Here is a 23,293-nt window from a genome sequence, read left to right on the forward strand (position 1 = left end):
CTCCCTCTCTCTAAATCTAATGCGGATAGAAAATAGAGAGGTTTGTTCGAAAGGTGTGTGTGTGTGTCTCTCTAATTCTCGTATAGAATGAGAAGGCAAGTACTGCGGGAGGGGCGCGTATGTATACCCGCAGGTCAAGGGTCATGTATACACTAAGGCCTGTAATTAGATATGTACATGAACGTAGAGAAGCACTTCTCCAATGTATAATCACTCGAACATCTCCCGTTCAGTCTTGGTTTAGCGACACGGGACGGAGTAACCTGTCGCTCACAGACGAAACAAAGAAGTTTATATGTCAGAGAGTAATCTCGTGTAGTGGCGTCATGAACACATAATAGGGCTACATGCTCGTCTGCATCACAGACCAACGGCTAACTTTCTCTTCCGAGTAGTCGACATACAAGTTCCCGCCAGATATGTTAACACAGGCGGCAATTATACACACACACACACACACACACACACACACACAGTTTGGACACACGCATTGGTCCCCTTTCTAAGAGGCGGGCGGGGTGACGCTGAGAAGGACACGTAACGTGACGCTTTGGGTGTTGACAGTGACGGGGGACCTGGTGCGTCACACCCACACACGTCACGTTGGCTCTGGTGATAAGTGTGACGTGTGATAAGACATCAGGACAACAAAGACATTTGCAGCTGTGAGTTTCCACGTCAACACACCTTCAGAGAATGAGTCTTGATAGGCAAGTGGTACTAGGGCTCCTCAAGCTAGTGAATGAGCCTTCACTAGCTTGACTATTTACATATAAGACTCTTGAACCACAAGTACTATGAATGAGCCTTCACCTAGCTTGACTATTTACATATAAGACTTATGAACTATAAGACTATAGATAGTGTGGATATTCAGTCTTTTTTGCTCATGGTAGCTGACACAACAAGGGATCATCCTGCTCCAGTCGAATCTTTGTCACTCGTGGAGGTAAAATAATGAGAGTTTATCAAGGAAAAAAATATACTACGAGATTTAGACCTGCTGACCCCTTACTGTGTAGGAAACACACACACACACACACACACACACACACACACACACACACACACACACACAGAGGATACATGGCCAGCTGGCAATGAGCCTCAGGGTATATGAGTCCATTTCGATACACTGTGGACATGAGAGCCAAAGGGGAGAGAGAGAGAGAGAGAGAGAGAGAGAGAGAGAGAGAGAGAGAGAGAGAGAGAGAGAGAGAGAGAGAGATGAAATGGAATGAAAACCGTAAAAATTCATTTTGAGCTGTATCGTTCACACAGGAACATGGAAATTGATTTGGAGTCATTGGTATGCATGACCAGGTGCTCCAGTTGCCTTTGCAAGTGTACTGACTGTTCTCCATGACAAGTCTAGTGTTTTGAAGGATGACAAGTCTAGTGTTTTGAAGGATGACAAGTCTAGTGTTTTGAAGGATGACAAGTCTGGTGTTTTGAAGGACGACAAGTCTAGTGTTTTGAAGGATGACAAGTCTAGTGTTTTGAAGGATGACAAGTCTAGTGTTTTGAAGGATGACAAGTCTAGTGTTTTGAAGGATGACAAGTCTAGTGTTTTGAAGGATGACAAGTCTAGTGTTTTGAAGGATGACAAGTCTGGTGTTTTAAAGGATTTGTTTTTTCTTTCTGTTTTTCCTTCTGTGGATACACTACATTTGGATAAAGATGTGAATGATTATTTTTTGGGGGTGGGTGGGTGATATTCAGTGACTACGATTATGACTCTCCAATCAACGACTCTGCGATTCGAATCCCCCTTCAATACAGGCACTAATCATCGAATGGAATCCCCCTTCAGTACAGGCACTAATCAATGATTAGAATCCCCCCCTCCTCATCACAAGCACTAATCATCGATTGGAATCCACTTTCACCACAGGCACCATCAGGGCCTCATCAAGCAGCACCTCTTCCCTCCCTACAGCCCATCCCTTTAGCACCCCCTTCCTCACAAGAGCTTCTCTCAGAGGAGTTTTACCTCCTCGCCAGAGCCTCTCCCTACAAAGTCCCTCATAACAAGAGCCTCTTCCCTACAAAGTCCCTCATAACAAGAGCCTCTTCCCTACAAAGTCCCTCATAACAAGAGCCTCTTCCCTACAAAGTCCCTCATAACAAGAGCCTCTCGCTACAAAGTCCCTCATAACAAGAGCCTCTCGCTACAAAGTCCCTCATAACAAGAGCCTCTCGCTACAAAGTCCCTCATAACAAGAGCCTCTCCCTACAAAGTCCCTCATAACAAGAGCCTCTCCTTATAGAGCCTCTCCCTCCCTCCCTCCTCTTTCACTAGACCCCTCTCCTCTCAGAGTTCCAACTGGGAACCTCGACCCCACCACACACACTCCTCACTAGAGCTCCCGCCATTGAAAAGCTCCAGCTTCAAGACCATCAGGAGCCTGCCGCTCTCCCGTCAGCCGCTGAGGAGCTTCTAATATGCTCCTCAGACGGAGAGATAACCTCGGCCTCCAACTGGAGTGGCAGACGCCAGTCGCTGCGACGTCTCCTGCTGCAGGACTTATGGCCGTAGGATCCACTCGTTACAGAGGTTAACTGAATACGTATACAGCTTTCACTGGGACGTGTGACAGTCTATATTTCTAACTGTGTACGTTTATAGCTTTCACTGGGACGTGAGGCAGTCTATATTTCTAACTGTATACGTTTATAGCTTTCACTGGGCAGTCTATATTTCTAACTGTATACGTTTATAGCTTTCACTGGGCAGTCTATATTTCTAACTGTATACGTTTATAGCTTTCGCTGGGCAGTCTATATTTCTAACTGTATACGTTTATAGCTTTTACTGGGACGTGTGAAAGTCTATATTTCTAACTGTATACGTCTATAGCTTTCACTGTGACGTGTGTCAGTCTATATTTCTATGTTAACGTAACTTGCCCTTTTTTTCAACTGTAGTCGACATGATATGCGTAAAAGAACAATGCCCCAAAACGTAGCCAAGTTGGATAAAAAGGAAAAGTGATTTTCTTAAGCAACTTTATCCATGTTTGTAAGTTTCTATAAAAAGAGGTTTTTAAAAAATCCTCCTTCCAGATATACAATTCGATTTCCAAGTCTTGTTTTTTTAGTTTTGTGTGATTGAGAAAGCAGCGGAAAGAGGAATATTGTACCCAGTAAAAATACAAAATATCATACTTTCGTAAAATTTGAAACACCACATTATCACTCTACTGCATCAGTCCATATGGCAATAAACCATCTAAAAATCTAATGTCATCAATGTCAGCTTTTTTCCACAAAAATTGCTAATCAGAGTTGTGAAAATTTTTATGCGTAGGTTGTAAAAATTGTGAATTTTAATGGGTAGGTTGTAAAGATAAATTTTTATGGGTAGGTGGTAAAAACTAAAATTTTTATGGGTAGGTTGTAAAAACTCAGGTCTGATAGGGCTCTATTATAATCGTGGAAACGAAGAATTATCCCACTGTTCCTTGAGGAGATGGGGACAATGAAATATGAGAAAAAAAACAAGATCAGAAATATCATCAAAAATTATCTAAAAATTGGAATTCAAGCGATAAACGTTTAATTTCTCATTTTTCGTGGATTAAAGTATTACTTTGAGACATATAATCAGATTTAGAGCAAGTAATTATATTACAATATATATATATATATATATATATATATATATATATATATATATATATATATATATATATATATATAAAGGCACAGTGCAGGTTTGTCATCTTCCACTGCTTTCTATGATGGGCATTTCTTTCTAAATATCCTAAGCTCGAAGCTTCGCTAATTTGAACCACTACTTCGAAGCCTTTTCTATCCCACACGAACAGTCAGGAGCGTCTCATTTAATCACAATTGGCCCCCGACACTCCACCAGTCTCTCTCTCTCTCTCTCTCTCTCTCTCTCTCTCTCTCTCTCTCTCTCTCTATCTGAGCACACACAGTCTGCAGCCGACGACTGATTTATGGAACTTCTGCCAACTCAGAACAAGTTTGTTGAGCGTTTCGAAGCACACGTCTCGGGTCGGGACAAATGACGGTGACTCGTGATGGTAGTTAGAAACAGTAGGTAATGGGGTAGTTAATGAACTATAAACAATTCATATGAGTTTACATGAGAGAGGCGGACAACAAGAGGCCTAATTGGCCCAAGACTGGGTTCTCTGGTTAAAAGAAAAAGAAAAGGAGTTTGACTTGACAAGAAAATGTAATTCCACTCAGCACTTTATTTGTTTAAGCTGCACATTAGCCCTCCAGTGTCCCCGTTAACGCCGTGGTTTATACAGTATATTTCTGGAGTGTATTTCTGACGTTTTTCTCAGAGTGGAGCTGAAGTTATAAAATATTTGTCTAAACGACTTTTGAAGGTATTTATAGTCTTATCATTCATCACGCCTGATGGTAACTTCTTCCAGTGCGCAACACACCTGTTGGGAAAGAAGCTTTTCCCTCGTCCGCTCTACATCTTTTAGCTTTAAGTTTTATTCCATTTGTCCTGGTGACTGTATTTTCTTGTACTTCAAAAAGATGTTCGTGATTCTATCAAACTTGTTCAGAATTTTGAACACTTGGATTAAGTCGACGCGAAGTTTACGTTTTTTAAGGGAGAAGAGATACACTCGTTTTAGCCTCTCTTCGTATGCCAGATTTCCAAGGGATGGGATCAATTTTGTCGCGCTATTTTGGACTTACTCTAATTTTTCCTCGTCTTTTGTTAAAGTTTGGCGGCTAAAACTGGACTGAATATATATATATATATATATATATATATATATATATATATATATATATATATATATATATATATATATAGATATATATATGCTAGCCTGAGCCAGGTAGCCATTTTATCGACCAACCCCTAGTGGGTGGATGAACAACTGGGTTGCACTATGGACCGATTGCCGCAACAACCAGGATTCGAACCTATGCGCTCGACCCTGGGGCAGCCCGTGAATGCGTCATGGTCAGGAACGCTAACCACCACACCACAGGTCACCTCCATTCACTCTCCCAGGTTAGGTGGCTACAGCTTCGTTGTCGCCTTCTACAGGTAGGTACCCATCCCCATCTAAGCCAACAAGATCTGACGCGACCCCTCCCTGCTTCACAAGGTTTCAAAATGAGACGTTGAAGATTCCGTATGAAGCGCTTCGATACCTTGAACCGTAGCTGTGTGGTGGGACCCGCATCTGAACTGGAGACAGCTGATAAAAGGATGCGATTGTTGCCTCTTTTTCCAGCCAGGATGAAAAGAGAGAGAGAAAAAAAAAGGGGCAAAGAGGACTTTTATGTCTGGTTTTGTTAAAGTTGAAAGAGAAAATACAAAGGAAGGTTGTCTTTACATTCTTCTTCCCCTTTCCCTTCTTCCCCCCGACCCATCCCAGCCATTTCCATTCTATAGCGCCCCTCCCCCCAAGTTCCATCCTACCTCCTCCCCCTGGCGTCGCCTGATTCAGTCGCTGGGGAAGGTCGTTGCTAGCAAAACCATGTGTCTGTATACACCTTTGCTGCTTGCTAGCGAAGACAGTTGGGCGCGAGGCTGCCAGTGCACGAACCTGTGTGTGTGTGTGTGTGTGTGTGTGTGTGTGTGTGTGTGTGTGTGTGTGTGTGTGACAATGCAGCCTCGCCGAAGTGACCTTTTTTTCCCCTCGTGGTGAAAGCACAGGCAGGCGGAGTCCGGTAACACCCCATATATATATATATATATATATATATATATATATATATATATATATATATATATATATATATATATATATTTGCAAATCCGACTGTAAATGTTGCCTCGTTACAAACTTTTATTAACCTGGCTCTCCAGACTGACGGCCGTGGCTCTGTGTGAAGCGAGTGTACATGACCCGTGTACATGTGTCATGTACACATGGCGAGTGCTTGCAATAAATGGATAGGGTGAGATTTATGAGTGTGAAAGCTCTGGTTTACGAGCCTCATGCATATGTCAACAGTAAGCAACATATATATATATATATATATATATATATATATATATATATATATATATATATATATATATATATATATATATATATACTATACCTTTCCGTGGGATGTATAGTTGATGAATGCATCAGACCCTTCAAGAAACCTCCCATTTCATACCCTGACAATAACAGCAAAATATGACGAACGCTTTCAGACACACTTCTGCTAACACTCAGCCAAATGCGACTTACAGACCAGTGACAACTTGGCTGTGGTTGGCAGCTGTGTAGAAAGGCAAACACAACCAGACATTTCACTCGCTCTGCGTCACCTCCCTCGTGTCCTTCCCCCTCTTCTACTACCTCTCTGAACAGGACAACCTGACGGTGGCATATGCCAGGATATGGTCAAGTCCCTCCTCCTCCTCCTCCTCCTCCTCACTCTCACACACACACCCTGCATGAACAGCTTGTGTCATTAGCCCTGCACAAGCTGGTGTCTTGGCGCTTGATGAAAACCAGGGGATGAAAAGTCTTCTCAGGGAGAGTAGCAGACGTCCTCAGCGAGGTCAACAGGACACACTGCGACAGGAGGCCCATCCTCAAACAACGTCGACGGAGGGAGGGGAAGGGACAGGTCGAGCACATCTCCGTAACGGAGTGCCGCCAGAGAGGGAGGGAGAGAGAGAGAGAGAGAGAGAGAGAGAGAGAGAGAGAGAGAGAGAGAGAGAGAGAGAGAGAGAGAGAGAGAGAGAGAGAGAGACTCAATGACCAAGACAGAATGGAATGGTCAAATTTCCCTCCTCACAACATCATCTCCCTCTCTCCCTCTCTAGGCTAACAGGAGGATCGAGTGTGGGTTATACAAGAATAGCAAGACTCACCAGTTAACCACAGCAGCGATATCATACGTTCAATCTCTGGGTTAAAAAAGACAAATACAAACAAACAACCTAAATGTTTTAGCAAAGCAGAGTCAACAGTCTTTGCTTGTTTGGGGAAACCGATGCATCAACGTAAGCTTGTATTCCTAGACTGCAACAGGGACTGCAACAGGGACTGCAACAGGGACTGCAACAGGGACTGCAACAGGGACTGCAACAGGGACTGCAACAGGGACCAGGGAGTTGCTGTTATTCATATACCTTCGTTGAAGATGTAAGATAATCGTAAGAGCCGCTTAGCATCACAGGGTATCACAGAAAACGATTATTACGACTATACTCCTGGACTCAAAGGGTAATGTTTGGGACTCCTTCTCTACCTTTACTAACTTTCAAACTGTGCATAGATTACTGACTGAGAATCACGTACAGGGAATAGACTCTTATGGTCGTACCGTCATGATCATGTCTCATACCGACGGGCTGTTCAGAAGACGTGTAAACAAACAAACAAACAAACAAACAAGGAGGGTATGGGGGAGAGATGTAAGGTTCGGGGCCATCTTTTTTTTCCTTCTTCTTCCCAGTTTCTCTCTTCTCGTGGTAATTGCTGGAATGATGCGATCTGAACGCGCCACACCTCACAAAAGTCGTCGATGATCAGCGAGTCGGATCGGATCATAATGATCAGCGAGTCGGATCGGATCATAATGATCAGCGAGTCGGATCGGATCATGCTGATCAGCGAGTCGGATCGGATCATAATGATCAGCGAGTCGGATCGGATCATAATGATCAGCGAGTCGGATCGGATCATAATGATCAGCGAGTCGGATCGGATCATAATGATCAGCGAGTCGGATCGGATCATGATGATCAGCGAGTCGGATCGGATCATAATGATCAGCGAGTCGGATCGGATCATAATGATCAGCGAGTCGGATCGGATCATGATGATCAGCGAGTCGGATCGGATCATAATGATCAGCGAGTCGGATCGGATCATGATGATCAGCGAGTCGGATCGGATCATGATGATCAGCGAGTCGGATCGGATCATAATGATCAGCGAGTCGGATCGGACCTGCTGGCATGATCAGCACATTTGATGAAGAGTTCCCTAGACCTCAGGGTATGTGGTGTCGTAAGGGAACGACAAGACGGGATCCCAGACCTAAGGGTAGGCGGTGTCGCAAGGGAACGACACGAGGGGATCGGAGACCTCAGGGTAGGCGGTGTCGCAAGGGAACGACACGAGGGGTTCGGAGACCTCAGGGTAGGCGGTGTCGCAAGGGAACGACACGAGGGGATCGGAGACCTCAGGGTAACGTAACAGAACGACGTTAGCAATGAAGGATCTTGTGTCGTGTTGTCTGCTGAGGTTCGTCGTCGATTCATTTACCAGAAGCAGCAAACACCATCTACCCAACCCTCTTCCTCTCATGAGTCATCATTACTCCCACCTTCACCAATCATGCCCGTCCTCATCACCGCAGTGGCAACAGCATCACTATCCTCCCATCTCCCTCATCATCATCATCAGAACCTTCAATATCTATATCACCATCCCTTCACCACCATCATCATCACCACCATCACCCACGTCTCCTCCCTCATCATCATCAGAACCTTCATCATCCATCACCATCCCTTCATCACCCCCATCATCACCATCACCCACGTCTCCTCCCTCATCATCAGAACCTCATCATCCATCATCATCCCTTCATCACCCGCCATCATCAGTATCACCAACATCTCCTCCCTCATCATCGTCCCGTCATCATCGCTGCTCGGCCTCATCTTCGCCAGCGAAGCTCACGCTTTGATCGAGCCTGAGCCAGCAGGTGGATCTCATCTCCAGCAGGCGCTCTGCCTGACGAATACGGAGGATTAAAGCGCTTGTCTCGCTGCTCCTTCCAACACTCCACTGCTTACCTCAAGCTTCTGTAAGTCTCTCGGAGCCTCCTGCCTCCTGCTCTGTCGTCCTCAGAGCCTCCTCCCTCCTGAAATGTCGTCCTCAGAGCCTCCTGCCCTCCTGAACTGTCGTCCTCAGAGCCTCCTCCCTCCTACTCTGTCCTCCTTAGAGTCTCCTCCCACCTAGCCTCTCGTCCTCAGAGCCTCCTCCCTCCTAGTCTGTCGTTCTTAAGAGCCTCCTCCCACCAAACCCGTCGTCCTAAGAGGCCTTGGCAGCCGCAGACACAACATACCTCCACTGTCACACACACACACACACACACACACACACACACACACACACATACACACACACTCACACACACACACACACACACACACAGAGGCACACGCGGGTCTGTGGTGGTGGTGGTGGCGGCGGCAAAGGAGAAGGAATTTCACTGTGGCGTGCCTGCCTCACTTTGACACTCACGGAGGTCACCTGGGAGGTATACTGGTATACTGGTATATTCCCCCCCGCTCCCCCATCTCTTGGCATTTGGCCAACAAATGCTGGAGGCCATCCCGGGTGATATGCTGGTATAACCAGTCCAATTTCTCTTGGTATTTCCCATGTGGGTGGCATCCTTAATACTTTTTTTTTTTTTCCAGTGACGAATATTTTCCAAGGACATCAACGCATTTTGGCCCATTTGAAATATGTATATCATTACACGAAAGTGCACTTGGGAACTTAGCGTGTTTCATTTTCCCCGTGGACTCTTAAGAATATATATATATATATATATATATATATATATATATATATATATATATATATATATATATAATCACATATATTATCAGACTCCGTCTGCTCGAGTGGAAAGTGTGTACCCTCGTCTGCTGACGAAAAGACTACAGCGTCGTCAAAGAACCTCAAAGGAGTCCACCCTGTCCCTGCTTCTGAGCGTAGAGCAGCCTTGGAGCTGTAGGAACCCCCCTTGGCATGAAAGCGCCCTGGTTAACCACACAGGACCTTTCCAGAAAGAGGTCCTGGGATGATTACGAGTATAACACACACACACACACACACACACACACACACACACACACACACACACACACACACACACCGTGCAAAACGATGTTCATCCGGACATTTCTCACTATATCACAGACGACACGGAGTGAGCAGTTCCCGGATGTGTTCACCGCCCGCAGCGCGAACTTCAGACTAGAGTGAAAACTAGAAAGAAACACACGGGACAAGACGAGAGTCTCTGAAAGCCTGTGTGGGATAATCCCACACAGGCTCCTGAAACAGAGAGGGATGACGACCCTGTGGGAGGGAGTGTGGTCGTGATCTTCTGTTGTCCCCTAAACATATACACATAAGGGGATTCTCCTTACGAACGACACGATTACGTTCCTGGGTTCAAAATGTTTCCATGGTGAACGTTGAGAGTTGATGACCATCAATGTTCACTGTCGCTGCCAAAGCCATATGTGTGTACAGGGAGAGAGAGAGAGAGAGAGAGAGAGAGAGAGAGAGAGAGAGAGAGAGAGAGAGAGAGAGAGAGAGAGAGAGAATATGTGTGTGTGTGTGTGTGTGTGTGTGTGTGTGTGTGTGTGTGTTTGTGTGTGTGTGTGTGTGTGTGTGTGTGTGTGTGTGTGTTCTTAAGTGTCACTCGAACCCCTCAAGGAGGGTGTTGAAGATACCTCGAGTGTTAGCTATAACTCGACCTTGGAGGGCGTGAAGAGAACTCTTGACAGTCGATGAACATCAAACTAACAAAAAAAAAACCTAACCACATCTCAAACAGGCAAACCACACGTCACGGAAGCGTGTTGTTTGCGCTTGTATGGGGGGTTGGATCTGATATCTATCACCAGGTAAAGTCATTTAATGCATTCGTGTATTATAGTGTTGTTGTGTTTATTGATATTTAATAGGCGTGGTCATTACGCCGGGATCCGTAGCGTACATCAGTCATACAATATACAAAAATAACAACAGGTCATTGAAAAGTAACTTGTATATAAAGTCTATCGAATATCTAACGACCTGTAAAGTCTGTCGAATATCTATCGAACTGTAAAGTCTGTCAAATATCTATCGAACTGTAAAGTCTGTCAAATATCTATCGAACTGTTGGGAAGTTTCTTGTCTACTCGATAGAGACGTGTCAGGGAAACGTGCTTCTTTCCTGTCTATTACTTGTGTTTTCTTGACCTGGAAAGAAGACCCTTATTCTCGTGTTGCTGACCCATCTTGACCCCTAAGTAGTAATGGTATCTGAAAGGCACGGGAATTCATTTCTATGCCATGTTGAAGACAATGTCTATCCCATGTTAAAGACAATGTCTATGTCATGTTGAAGACAATGTCTATGTCAAAATGACAATGTCTATGTCATGCTGAAGACAATGTCTATGTCATGTTGAAGACAATGTCTATGTCATGTTGAAGACAATGTCTATGTCACACTGAAGACAATATACGAGATAATCATGGGCCAGAGACTTTGATGAACAGAGGTAAATTCTTCCCCACTGCTTAAACATATACCTCAGTCAGATTCTCTGAATATATAATGAAGCTCATTTACATAGTCACTCACATTAGACTCCTATGTAATGGGCATTAGTGGAAAATTACCCGAATAAAGAATAAGAAAAAATCCCGTTCTTTATATAAACGATAAAGAGAGGAAAGGATTATTCACAGCTAACGACCCAAGTCATTTGCGAAGCCATGTGTGGCGTCTAGTCTCCAACCTCGACCTATGTTAAGGCTGACCCTGCAGTAACGTGAGGGAGGAATGTGATGGAGAAATGTGAGGGAGGAGAGGGAAGGAGGAAGGGTTGGGGGAGTAACGTGAGTGAGGAATGTTAAGGAGGAATGTGTTTTGGGAGAGAGAGGGAGGAATAAGAGGGAGGAATGTGAGGGAGGAACGTGAATGAGGAACGTGAAGGGGGCATGTGTTGGAGGATAGCGATGGAGGAATGTGTTGGAGGAAAGTGATGGAGGAATGTGTTAGAGGAAAGTGATGGAGGAATATGTTAAAGGAAAGTGATGGAGGAATGTGTTGGAGGACAGTGATGGAGGAATGTGTTGGAGGAAAGTTATGGAGGAATGTGTTGAAGGAAAGTGATGGAGGAATGTGTTGGAGAAAAGTGAGGTAGGAATATGAGGGAGGAATGTGAATAAGGAAACTGAAACAGTGCCAAGGTTACAAGCCAATTGGCTGGCTGGCCATGTATATAAGTGTAAGTGCAACCACTTGTAAAGAGAGGGAGTTATACACTCGTGGGGGCCCCATCTCCCTGAACATTCTTTCCCATCATACAACCTTATACACCTCTGTATGATGCCCAGATGTGCGTCCATGTTTGTGATTACTCTGTGATTTAAGGGGAGACAATTTGACACTCGTGTTGCTCTGTCTTTTAAATTCTGTATAAAAGTACGATAGTACAGTGTTATTACCTTCATGTGTACACACACACACACACACACACACACACACACACACACACACACACACACACACGCAGATACGCCAGCCTAAGCCAGGTACGCATTCATCAACCAGCCAAAGGGAAGGATGAAAAGATGGGTCGAGAGTGTGTACTACATTCTTCAACACTTATGAAAAGACTTCCTAAGGGCCATAACTCTTTAAGTGAGTTAGTAGGAGCCTTTAATGCCATGTTGACGTATGTCTTTGCAATACCAAGTCTTCCCCAAGACCTCCGACCCATGCCATTTTACGCGCGTTGGGTTAAAAGTCTTCCAGTGTATTACAAGAAAAAAAGGTGATCTTGTCATTTCAGTCTTCTCTCATCAAAATATAGTCTCGACATCTCTTCCCTCACAGTTCCATAACTTGGTCAGCTGTTCTTCAACCCACGACTGACTCCAGGTGAATCTAAGTCAAAAAAAGGAGAAAAATTGTAGTTCTTCCTCCTGTTCTGTGTATAAAGTCTTTAAAGTCTCTCTCTGTCCCTCTTCATCTTGCTAGAGTCGTTCCTTACCCTCCTCTGTGGCCCTTTTCAAATGCTAACTGTGGCGTTGCCTTTAACCCCAAGTGCGTAGCCTATAACCCCAAGTGCGTAGCCTATACCCCAAGTGCGTACATACTGCTCTCCTGCGTTCGGATATGTTTAACACGACGATATGTCTCTCTCTTCTCTAACCTTCCCACTCAGTCTGCAGGTATGGGGGGCACCTCGCCTGCCCATGCTTCAACTCTCTCGATAGATAGATTTCCCAGACCCATCCACCCACACAGACGTCTGTGTATACACGCAGGAGAAGTCCATTTCCCGAGTGCACGTTCTCAAGTAATTTCACTCTGGCTGTGTCATTTCCCCGGGTTCGTATCTCGTGACCTCATTTGCCACATTATTATGCTCAGGCATTACATGGTCGCTCATACCAATGGGTAGTACCATGTGCAATGCCTTCCATTTCCATGTGGTGTGGAGAGATGAGATGCGGTTGTAATAATGTATCGGCTCCGAAGACGACCCCAGCCCGCTCAATGCTATGTGTGTGTGTGTGTGTGTGTGTGTGTGTGTGTGTGTGTGTGTGTGTGTGTGTGTGTGTGTTCGAAAGGGTACGTAGGGGAGAGTATTTCTCCCTTTGCTCACAACACATGGTGAAAGAGAGAGAGAGAGAGAGAGAGAGAGAGAGAGAGAGAGAGAGAGAGAGAGAGAGAGAGAGAGATAATGATAATGATACTAATGATAATGCCAATAATGAAAATAATAATAATAATAATAATAATAATAATAATAATAATAATAATAATAATAATATAATAATGATAATAATAATAATAATGATAATAATAATAATAATAATAATAATGATAATGATAATAATAATAATAATAATGATAATAATAATAATAATAATAATAATAATAATGATGATAAGAATAATGATTATAATAATGATAGTAATAACAATAATAATGATGATAATAAAAATAATAATAATAATAATAATAATAATAATAATAATAATAATAATAATAATAATAATAATAATAATAATCATCATCATCTATGAAGGCAAGGGGGTTAAAGGTGAGTGTTCAAACTACAAAGGAATAAGTTTGTTGAGTATTCCTGAAAAATTGTATGGGAGGGTATTGATTGAGAGGGTGAAGGCATGTACAGAGCATCAGATTGGGGAAGAGCAGTGTGGTTTCAGAAGTGGTAGAGGCTGTGTGGATCAGGTGTTTGCTTTGAAGAATGTGTGTGAAAAATACTTAGAAAAACAACAATATGTGGTGTGAGGTGGTTTGGTTAAGTAATCAAAGGGTAAGAAAGATTGGTGGTAATAAAAAGAGTATGATTGAAAAAGCTGAAAAGAAGATGCGAAAATGGTTTGGACATATGGAGAGAATGAGTGAGGAAAGATTGACAAAGAAGATATATGTATCAAAAGTGGACGGAACAAAAAGAACGGGGAGACCAAATAGGAAGTGGTAGGGTGGAGTGAAAAAGTTTCTTGACCGATCGGGGAATGAAAATGCAGGAGGGTGAAAGGCGTGCACGGGATGGGATGAACTGAAACGATGTGGTCTACAGGGGTTGACGTGCAGTTAATGGACTTAACCAGAGCATGTGAAGCGTTCGAGGTAAACCATAGAAAGGTCTGTCGGGCCTGGATGTGCACAGGGAGCTGTAGTTTTCGGTGTATTATACATGACAAATGGAGTGTGGATGTGAGCGAATGCCGCTTTTCTTCGTCTGTTCCTGGCGCTACCTCGCTAAAGAGGAAAACAGCTTTCAAGTACGAAAAAAAAATAATGATGAAAGAGTACTACGAATAACTGATAAATAATAACACAATAGTAGTTATAATGACTATTGCAATACGTCAACCCATAAAAAACTTGTAATAAAGTTATCTAAACTTAGAACAGTTACCCTATTTATCCCTTTGATAATCCAATACTCAGACAGGAAAACTAATTAAATGTTATTAGTATAATTTTAGAGATTATTTGAACATTCGTGGGCCATTGAAGTATGTCATATTACCCTCATAAACCATATATGATTATAATCTCATGGATGATCTATTTTGTTGAGAAATATTTTGGCTCCGTAATTCTGCCGCTAAAATAAGATACCTTAATTTTACCCGTAATTAAATTTTTTTTTCTTTATATCAAAATCTGCCAATCATTTGCAAAGCTTCGTATTTTCTATATGAAGTAAAAAAAAGTGTAAAGAAAAAAATGGAAGTCGATGAAGAAAGAAGATGAAGGATAAAGGTGATAAAAGTAGAGATGGGTAAGAAGGTAAAGAAAGAAGGGAGAATAAGATATAGGCAGGAAGGTAAGATCGAGGTAAGCCACTGTAGGGCAGGATACTTAAGGTAATCAAAGTGGGAGATTTAAGGTAAGGCAAGATTTGTGAAAGAAGTGTGTGTGTGTGTGTGTGTGTGTGTGTGTGTGTGTGTGTGTGTGTGCATCAAATTCAAATTCTATGGCAACTCCATATAGCCTATGCACGTATACAGTATACTTCAAAACCTGAAAATTTCGGTTCGAAAGAGGAGACGGTATAGATTGAATGGCTCGTACGAATCTATTGACTTTATCCACACCGCTTCACCCTATCCGTTGGATATCTTTCCCGTTCATCTATCCACAACAGCTCACTGTTTCCCTTCCATCTCCCATCCTAAGCTGTTCGTCTCGGCTCATCCTTGACGGGATGGAACGCTTGAATAAGTCCCTTGGTTCATGGTTGTAAGAGGTGGGAGTTGCTATATCCTGATTTGAGCGAAATATTTGAGTGGGGAGACTCCTTTCTGGATCGAGGTTGAGGTGGGGGTTGTGGGTGGGGTTGTTCTGAAGGCAACGGAGTTGTCGTGGGGGGGTTTGCTACGTAAGAGGGGGACGAGGTTGTGAGGAGGCCACGGTCGGTTTTTCGAGGTTCAGTGCGGAGTTTGACACTGAGGTCGATGTTGTAGGTTGTGAAGTTGTCTGTCCATCTGTTCGCCTCTGTCTCACCCACTTAAGAGGCATTCAGACCCTCTTCCTGTGGAGTTAGAGTGCTTGCTTGTACTGTAACTCTGGCTAATGTCATCAAGAATATGATGGCCTCCCCACTCCCCTTTCCGCCCCAGCAATGCTCCAGTGAGTGCTCCAGGTCGGGTCAAAACACGACCTAGTGATGACCTCCTCATCTCATGCTCTGTTAGGATCAGCAACACACAGTCAAGCACTCGCATGGCCGGTCACTACAGTAAGGCCACAAGCGATGCAGTAAGCACGTCTGCCAAGGGAGAAGAAGTACGACCAGGACTATTCAAAAGGACCATCTCAGAAAATGGAAGGGGGGTGCTCTTCTTTCAGAGGAAGAGCGATGGAAAAGGATCATGGGCCATTATCTTTCACTTCGAGACAAGAGTAATGATACTCATAATGGTTCTAACAACACAACAAGAACAACAATAATAATAATAATAATAATAATAATAATAATAATAATAATAATAATAATAATAATAATAATGATATTAATAATAATAATGATAATGATAACAATAATGATAATAACAACAACAACAACAACAATGATAATAATAATAATAATAATAATAATAATAATAATAATAATAATAATGATAATAATAATCCTTACAGCTTACCTGTAGATACTGGTAGAACCAAGTCATCATCAGCGTTGCAGACATTCACTCAAATCATTTTGATTCTCTGAATACAATCATTTGCGCCATTTGTGTCCAAATTCACTTCCCCCCAATCTCTTACCTGACATATTCTATAATCTATACCATGAGAAGCCCTCCCTGAGCCAGGCCCATTAAGCAGTCAAATAGCGAGTCGTAGGAACATTAGTCCTCCACCCCCTCTCTTATCTTAAGGATATATCTGTTTTCGATTGAGGAGGAAGAACTCTGATGAAGCTTATTTATGGAGTTATCTCACGACTTCGTTCCACGAGATATGGAGACCGAGGTCTGTAGGAAAATTTTAAAACATCGAAACGCTGCGAGAAGTTCCTTTTCTCAAAATGAAAGAGAGAGAGAGAAAGACTATTACATTTTCTTTACGGGTGTCCTGAAAAACAGAAATGGGGGGAGGGGAACGGAGCGAGACGCAATAGATGGATAGAGGGAGTTGCTAACTGAACGTTGCTTCTAGCGAGAGAGAGAGAGAGAGAGAGAGAGAGAGAGAGAGAGAGAGAGAGAGAGAGAGAGAGAGAGAGAGAGAGAGAGAGAGAGAGAGAGGTGGGCATCCATGAGAGTAGAGAGGTGGAGAGGTGTGTTTTGGGGAAGGAGTGGTGGCTTACTAGGGGAGACTGGGGTTTGGTTGGGGGGGGGCTGTCGATTACTGATGGAGGATTCAAGTCACTATTAATGTATCTTGTTTACATTTATCTTGTGGTTTAAGACACCAGATCGCTCCTCCGCCCTTTGCATGCAGTGTCTGTGCATGCGTGGCTTCAACTACTTCAATCGCAACCATAGCCTCGACCTGGATACGATCCCCTACAAGTGTTTTGCCCAGTCGAGGTAACAAGGGCGACCTCTCACAGCTATAAAGCAAAGGGGCAATTGAAGGGTTCAATCCCAACACGAGGGTCCGAGATGAACAGCTCAGGAAGGTAGATGGAAGAGAAACACTGAACAACAGGGAATGAATGGAACGTAAAGATATCCAGAGTCAGTGTGAGGCAATGTAGACAGAGCAAACACAGTTATACGAGCCATCCCTCCTGGTCTGTCTCTGCGTCGAAAGATATTTCCAAATGTTTGGACTTGATTACCCCAGTAGGTCATGCTGGAATTTGAGAAGACTCTTAAGTCTGTTGCACATTCAAAAGGTTTAGTGAAACACACGCATACTCATACACAAGTTTAAAACTCTCTCCCCCTAACATATAGAGAGTGGTGACAAATAGTAAACCAAAGAGGGAAAGAGGGAAAACGTCATTTACAAGAAACGAGAACGGGAAAAGGCGGAGACCTTCAGACGAGGTGGGTCTGCAAGGTACTGGAAAAGATCATCCAAAGGTAAATAGATGACTTCCAGCATAAGAGAAACTATCTAAATGAAAGAAAATATATTCTAAGGGAAAGGATGTCAAGTGTAACGAGCCTCGTAGATTACTACGAGCGGGTGAGGTCTGTCAATAGACAACAAATCAGGCTGGGTGTAAACTGTTTGTATTTGGACTGCCAGAAAGCCTTTGACACTATCCTGCATGGAGGCTGGCTAATTAAGAAATTGGATCACCGGGCAAGAATAAGAGGAAGACTTACTCAACTCGTAAAGGATTATCATCTTAATAGGAAAGAAAAAAAGAGCCATGTCTGAGGAGCCTTTTTCAAGCGAGTCGAGATCACCAACGGAGTACTGCAGGATTCTGTTCTGCGACCATTATTCTTCTTGATCTTTGTCCGTGACTTGCCAGAAGGTACAGACTCCTACTTGAATACGTTTGCAGGTGACGGTAAAGTCAAGAGGGAAGCGAAAAGCGAGCAGGACTGCATCAACGTGCACTAGGATCTAGACAGACTCCAAAATTGGTCTGATATGCGATTGATGAAATTCAACCCGAGTGAACTGTAATGATGGTAAACGGTGGAAGAAAGCTTCAATATGAATATTATCTAGTAAGACATATGATTCAGGAACTTTTTAGTTGGAATCGTCCCTAACCTGTCGCAAGAAAGATGATGGAGAACGTTCAAGAGATGGGGACCCCATTAATACAAATCTCCCTCATCGTAAAGAACAATTAGTTCACTACACACACCATATCAATTTGTTCTTCAGTTCTTCATCGGTCAAGGTCTAATGAACAGCGTCAGCACTGAACACCAAACTCAAACGCGACATTGACGACACCAAGAACAAAAACACCTAGAACAAAAAACACACAAACAAACAAAATATGAGCAGCTAAAACAGCAAAGCTAATAAGTACAAAATTCACCAAGTAATTTTCTTCGTCATTTCAATCATGTAATTCTGAATAATTACCCGCCAGACCCAGACTACAGCATATTCTCTCTCTCTCTCTCTCTCTCTCTCTATCTTTCCTTCCCTTTCTTACCCTTATCATACACCCCCTTTTTCTTCTTCTACTTCTTCTTCTTCTTCTTCTCCTCCTACTCCTCCTTCTTCTTCCCCTTCTTCTTCTTCTTCTTCTTCAACCCCTTTCCCCCATTCTCCTCTGTACTCACACCATTTGCCATCACCAAAGTCTGCAATTTCATCCTCGTTTCCCCCCTCTGCAAGCCGTGTTTCCCCCCTCTGCAACCCGTGTTTCCCCCACTGCAAGCCGTGTTTTCCCCCCACTCTGCAAGCCGCGTTTGACCTCAGCAATGTCCACTCGGACACCGAGCCAGTCCGGTAGCGTCACTCGCCCTTCCCACAATTTGCATATGAATCAAAACCGCAAAATGTTAGACTTTTCGCTTCGGTCGTCCCCACCAAATGTACGTAATTAGGTTACTGGGCGCGACAGCCGACGTTGTTAAGCTGTTAGAGGGCGCTAGTTCACCCTTGTTTCACCCGACACTTTCCCATTTTTTTTTTTCTCCAGTTATTTTTTACACGTCAGTCTTTATTTTTTTTTGTCCCATGTATCGGTCAATCGTTAGGGTGTTTTCTAGTGCTCTAAAGGGGCTACCGCTCTCTCTCTGTGTCTGTCTGTCTGTCTCTCTCTCTCTCTCTCTCCCTCTCTCTCTCTCTCTCTCTCTCTCTCTCTCTCTCTCTCTCTCTCGCTCTCTCTCTCTCTCTCTCTCTCTCTCTCTCTCTGATACCGTTCAAGTGGTAAGGGGTTTCTACTTCGTACAGGTACGGAGTTATCGGTCTCTACCGGAGCTACATTCAACGGGGTTTCCCCGTTCTCTAATGGTTATAGTTAAAAGACTTTCGGTCTCTATTAGTTACAGTCATTAGGGTCTCTACTGGCTACTAGAGTTAGGGAGCTTCCGGTTTCTATTAGCTTCAGTCACGTCACTTTAGGTCTCTTCTATTCAGCTATGGTCTCTTCGTTCTCTACCATCTGTAGCTACGGGTTTCTACAAGGTTTCTGGTCTAAACTGGCTACTGTCACGAGGCTTTTCTGGTCTCAACTGGACACAAATAACAAGATTCTTGGTCTCTATTTTTTTCTTCAGTTAAAAACTAGATTTAAAAACTGTAAAATGTATAAATGTTCCTTGATATTCACCATTCACTGATGGACCACATTCATTTTTCACGTTCAATATTAAGGGTGTCTTTTTTCTGCATTGTTCACTTTTGGGAACAATCCTATTCACTTCTTTTCATTTTGTCTCACATTAAAAAAATAAGATGTACTCTTTTAATCAACTTTGCATACATAGTAGCGGGAACCCAAGCCAGTTATTTGAGGGATGTAAGTGTTGCAAAAAAAAAATTTTCCTTTTTTAGAGATCTAGTTCACTTTGCTCATATGATTCTAACTAGTCTTGGTCCTATCATGTGTTGCTAGTGGTCTATATAGATATTCAAAGACGATACGAAATTTTCACCAAAAAAAACATTGAAGTTTTTACATTTTCTCAAAGCCTGTTTATGAAAAAAAATAAAAATTCATTGTTAGGAATCGTCAATGCCAACACCACTATCACCACCACTACCATCACCTACCACCATTACTACCACTACCATTACCACCACTACCATTACCTACCACCACCAGTCCTATCGACCACCAACAGCTTCACGAACCACCATTTTCTACCAAAATATGAGGAGATTCAACCACATACGAGCCATGGACTCACAAAACACTCCAATTTCGAATGTAAGAAAAAAATATAGTTCATGATCTCTCTCTCTCTCTCTCTCTCTCTCTCTCTCTCTCTCTCTCAGGCCCCTTATAACCTCATGGCATCCCTTCATCCATCCACTGTCAAAGTCCAACCAACAGTTGTGAGTTATAGTTAACCAGTTGTAGACTACCACTTCATTAACATTTATCCACTACCCTATTCCACTTCCCTATTACACACTTGCCCTCCACCTTATACCACTTGCCTATTACTTCTTACCCATTGCTCGCCATCCTTTACCAATTACCCATTATCTTCCACCACTTACCCACCAACCCTTAATGACTCACCACCCATCACCTCCCTCAACCTTTTCTAATCACCTTCTCTCACACCACCTCACTCTCCCTTATTCACCTCTCACCCACACTCACTACCTCCTCCTCCTCCTCCAACGATCATAACGTCTCGTCCTTCTCCCTCCTCCTCCTCCTCCTCCCTCCTCCTCCTCCTCTCCCTCCAACGATCATAACGTCTCGCCCTTCTCCCTCCTCCTCCTCCTCCTCCCTCCTCCTCCTCCTCTTCCTCCAACGATCATAACGTCTCGTCCTTCTCCTTCCTCCTCCTCCTCCCTCCTCCTCCTCCTCTTCCTCCAACGATCATAACGTCTCGTCCTTCTCCCTCCTCCTCCAGAATGTGATGGAGGACGACTCCAGAGAAACAGACGCACGCGCTACACGGATGCCGCCGTCGCAAGCGGCGCCTACGCCTACCACAACGACGACGAGACGATGGAGGGTCGCAAGATCTACCTCAACCCAAGGAACGCGCCCTCTGATTCCTGCCCAAGGGACGAGGAGGCCATAGCCAGAATGGTAATGTACCTGCGACGTATTGCGATCAGAGACGGCGCTTTAGATCAACCATATTGTATCACTGTAGATCATACTGAACTACAGCACTGTAGGAGATAATTCTTAATTCTCACGACTCACGACTAAGTATGGTCTCCCAATGGAGGTGTATTGTCTCCATTTCTTTTTTATACGAAAGTCAAAAGACAAAAAAAAAAAAAGGTTTATGGTGGTATATGTCTCTGAGGAAGACTTAGGCTGGACTGGAGGAAAGTGCCTAAGAGAATATAGAATTTAGACGATGGCTGATGTGAAGCTCAGGACGTATATATATATATATATACTATTCATTATAAACTTACTTTTATACGATTGTTCAATATGCATGTATTTCCTTGAATATTCATATACTGTGATAGAACTTTATATTACCCCTTACATTAATCACCCTTACAATAACCCACACCAACCCCCTACCTACCCACACCAGTACCCTTACATCACCACAGTTAATCTGTTTCCCGTTATAACTTCCATCAAGTACCCCTACAATATCCCCTGGAGGTGCCTTATACAACAACCCCCATGCATAAGCCCCATACAATAACCCCTTCCAGATGCTCCATACAATAACACCCCCTGAAGGTGTCGCCATACAGTACACTCCTCCACTTCAGCCACACCCCAGGTAACATTGCCCGTCTCTCTCCTGTCCACCCCTACAGGGCCGTACCTGTCTACGGAAGTGCAGCACAGATGCAGACTGTCTAAGCCGGAGGAAAGTCTGTCTATGCGACGGTGTCTGTGGCCTTAGCTGTATCAAACCCGGTGAGTACACAGAGGCATGTGGCAGTGAAGAGTGCAATGTGGCACAGTCCATAAGATAGGAGTACGTGTTGGCTTAGAAGTACACAGAGGCATGTGGCAGAGAACAGCGCAATGTGGCACAGTCCATAAGATAGGGGGTATGTGTTGGCTCGGAAGAGGGAGGGAAGGAGGCAAGGAAAATGACAGAGGAATCAGAAGGGGAAATTAAGTTTCTGATTTCATCAAACTGATTAAGGAGTTGATTAAACTGTTTGGAGACGACCATTTCCTGATTTCTTTCGAGGTCGTATTGCACCAAATGAGTCACTCATTTGGACGTTTATCTTGGACGATGTATATAGATACATTGTCTTCCTTGCTTCATCAACCTCTTGTATTATCCTGTATTATGCTGTATCAAGGACTGTATCATACCTTAGACTCTTCTTTCGTTTTCTTTCTACTTCATTTTCTTCATCTTCAGTTTTCTTTTTTCTTCACTTTTTCCTACATCTATTGTTTATTTCCTCCCTCGTTGTTCCTTCTTCCGTATTCTCTATCCTCTCATTTTCCTCTATCCTCGTTTTCTTCTTCCTTCTTATTCTTCTTACCTTTCTTCACTCCTTCTCCTTCTTCCCTCGTTTTCTCTCCTTCCTCCACTTTCACTTCCGTATACCATCTCATTCTCTCATTCCATTCTTTCCTCTACATTCTCTATTCTTCGCTTTCTCCTTCCTCCGTTTTCTTCCCATCGAAGACTAGTAACCCCCCACTCCCTCATCTCCTCCTCCTCCTCCTCCTCCTGGTGCCTTCCTCCCCAGCTCCTCCCCTCGACCGCCACCAGCGCTCACCCCTCCTCACAGATTCATCTTCCACGGTGAGGTAGTTAACTACACAAGTTTCATTCCTCTCATCCTTGATTCCCTCCTAGGAGATTCGCGATGCCGTAGCTGGCTGCCTCAACTACCAGTTTCCCCCTAAGATGACGAGGCAGGCAATTTCCACCCTTACAGACGGAGATACATGAATTGTATATATATGTCATATTGTCAATGTCTCACTTTTTAGAAATATTACCTTTTAGATTCTTTTCGG

General features: G+C 43.5%; 1 protein-coding gene across 1 annotated transcript in view; it reads left to right on the top strand.

Moving 5' to 3' along the window:
* Positions 1–23,293, top strand: part of LOC139756736 (sushi, von Willebrand factor type A, EGF and pentraxin domain-containing protein 1-like) — a 151,557-nt gene that overhangs the window by 70,903 nt on the left and 57,361 nt on the right. Inside the window, 2 exon segments of the mRNA XM_071676449.1 lie at positions 21,231–21,412; positions 22,117–22,219. Coding sequence (XP_071532550.1) covers positions 21,231–21,412; positions 22,117–22,219 — 285 coding nt within the window.

Source organism: Panulirus ornatus, chromosome 23 (genome assembly GCF_036320965.1).
Source record: "Panulirus ornatus isolate Po-2019 chromosome 23, ASM3632096v1, whole genome shotgun sequence".
NCBI lineage: Eukaryota > Metazoa > Arthropoda > Malacostraca > Decapoda > Palinuridae > Panulirus > Panulirus ornatus.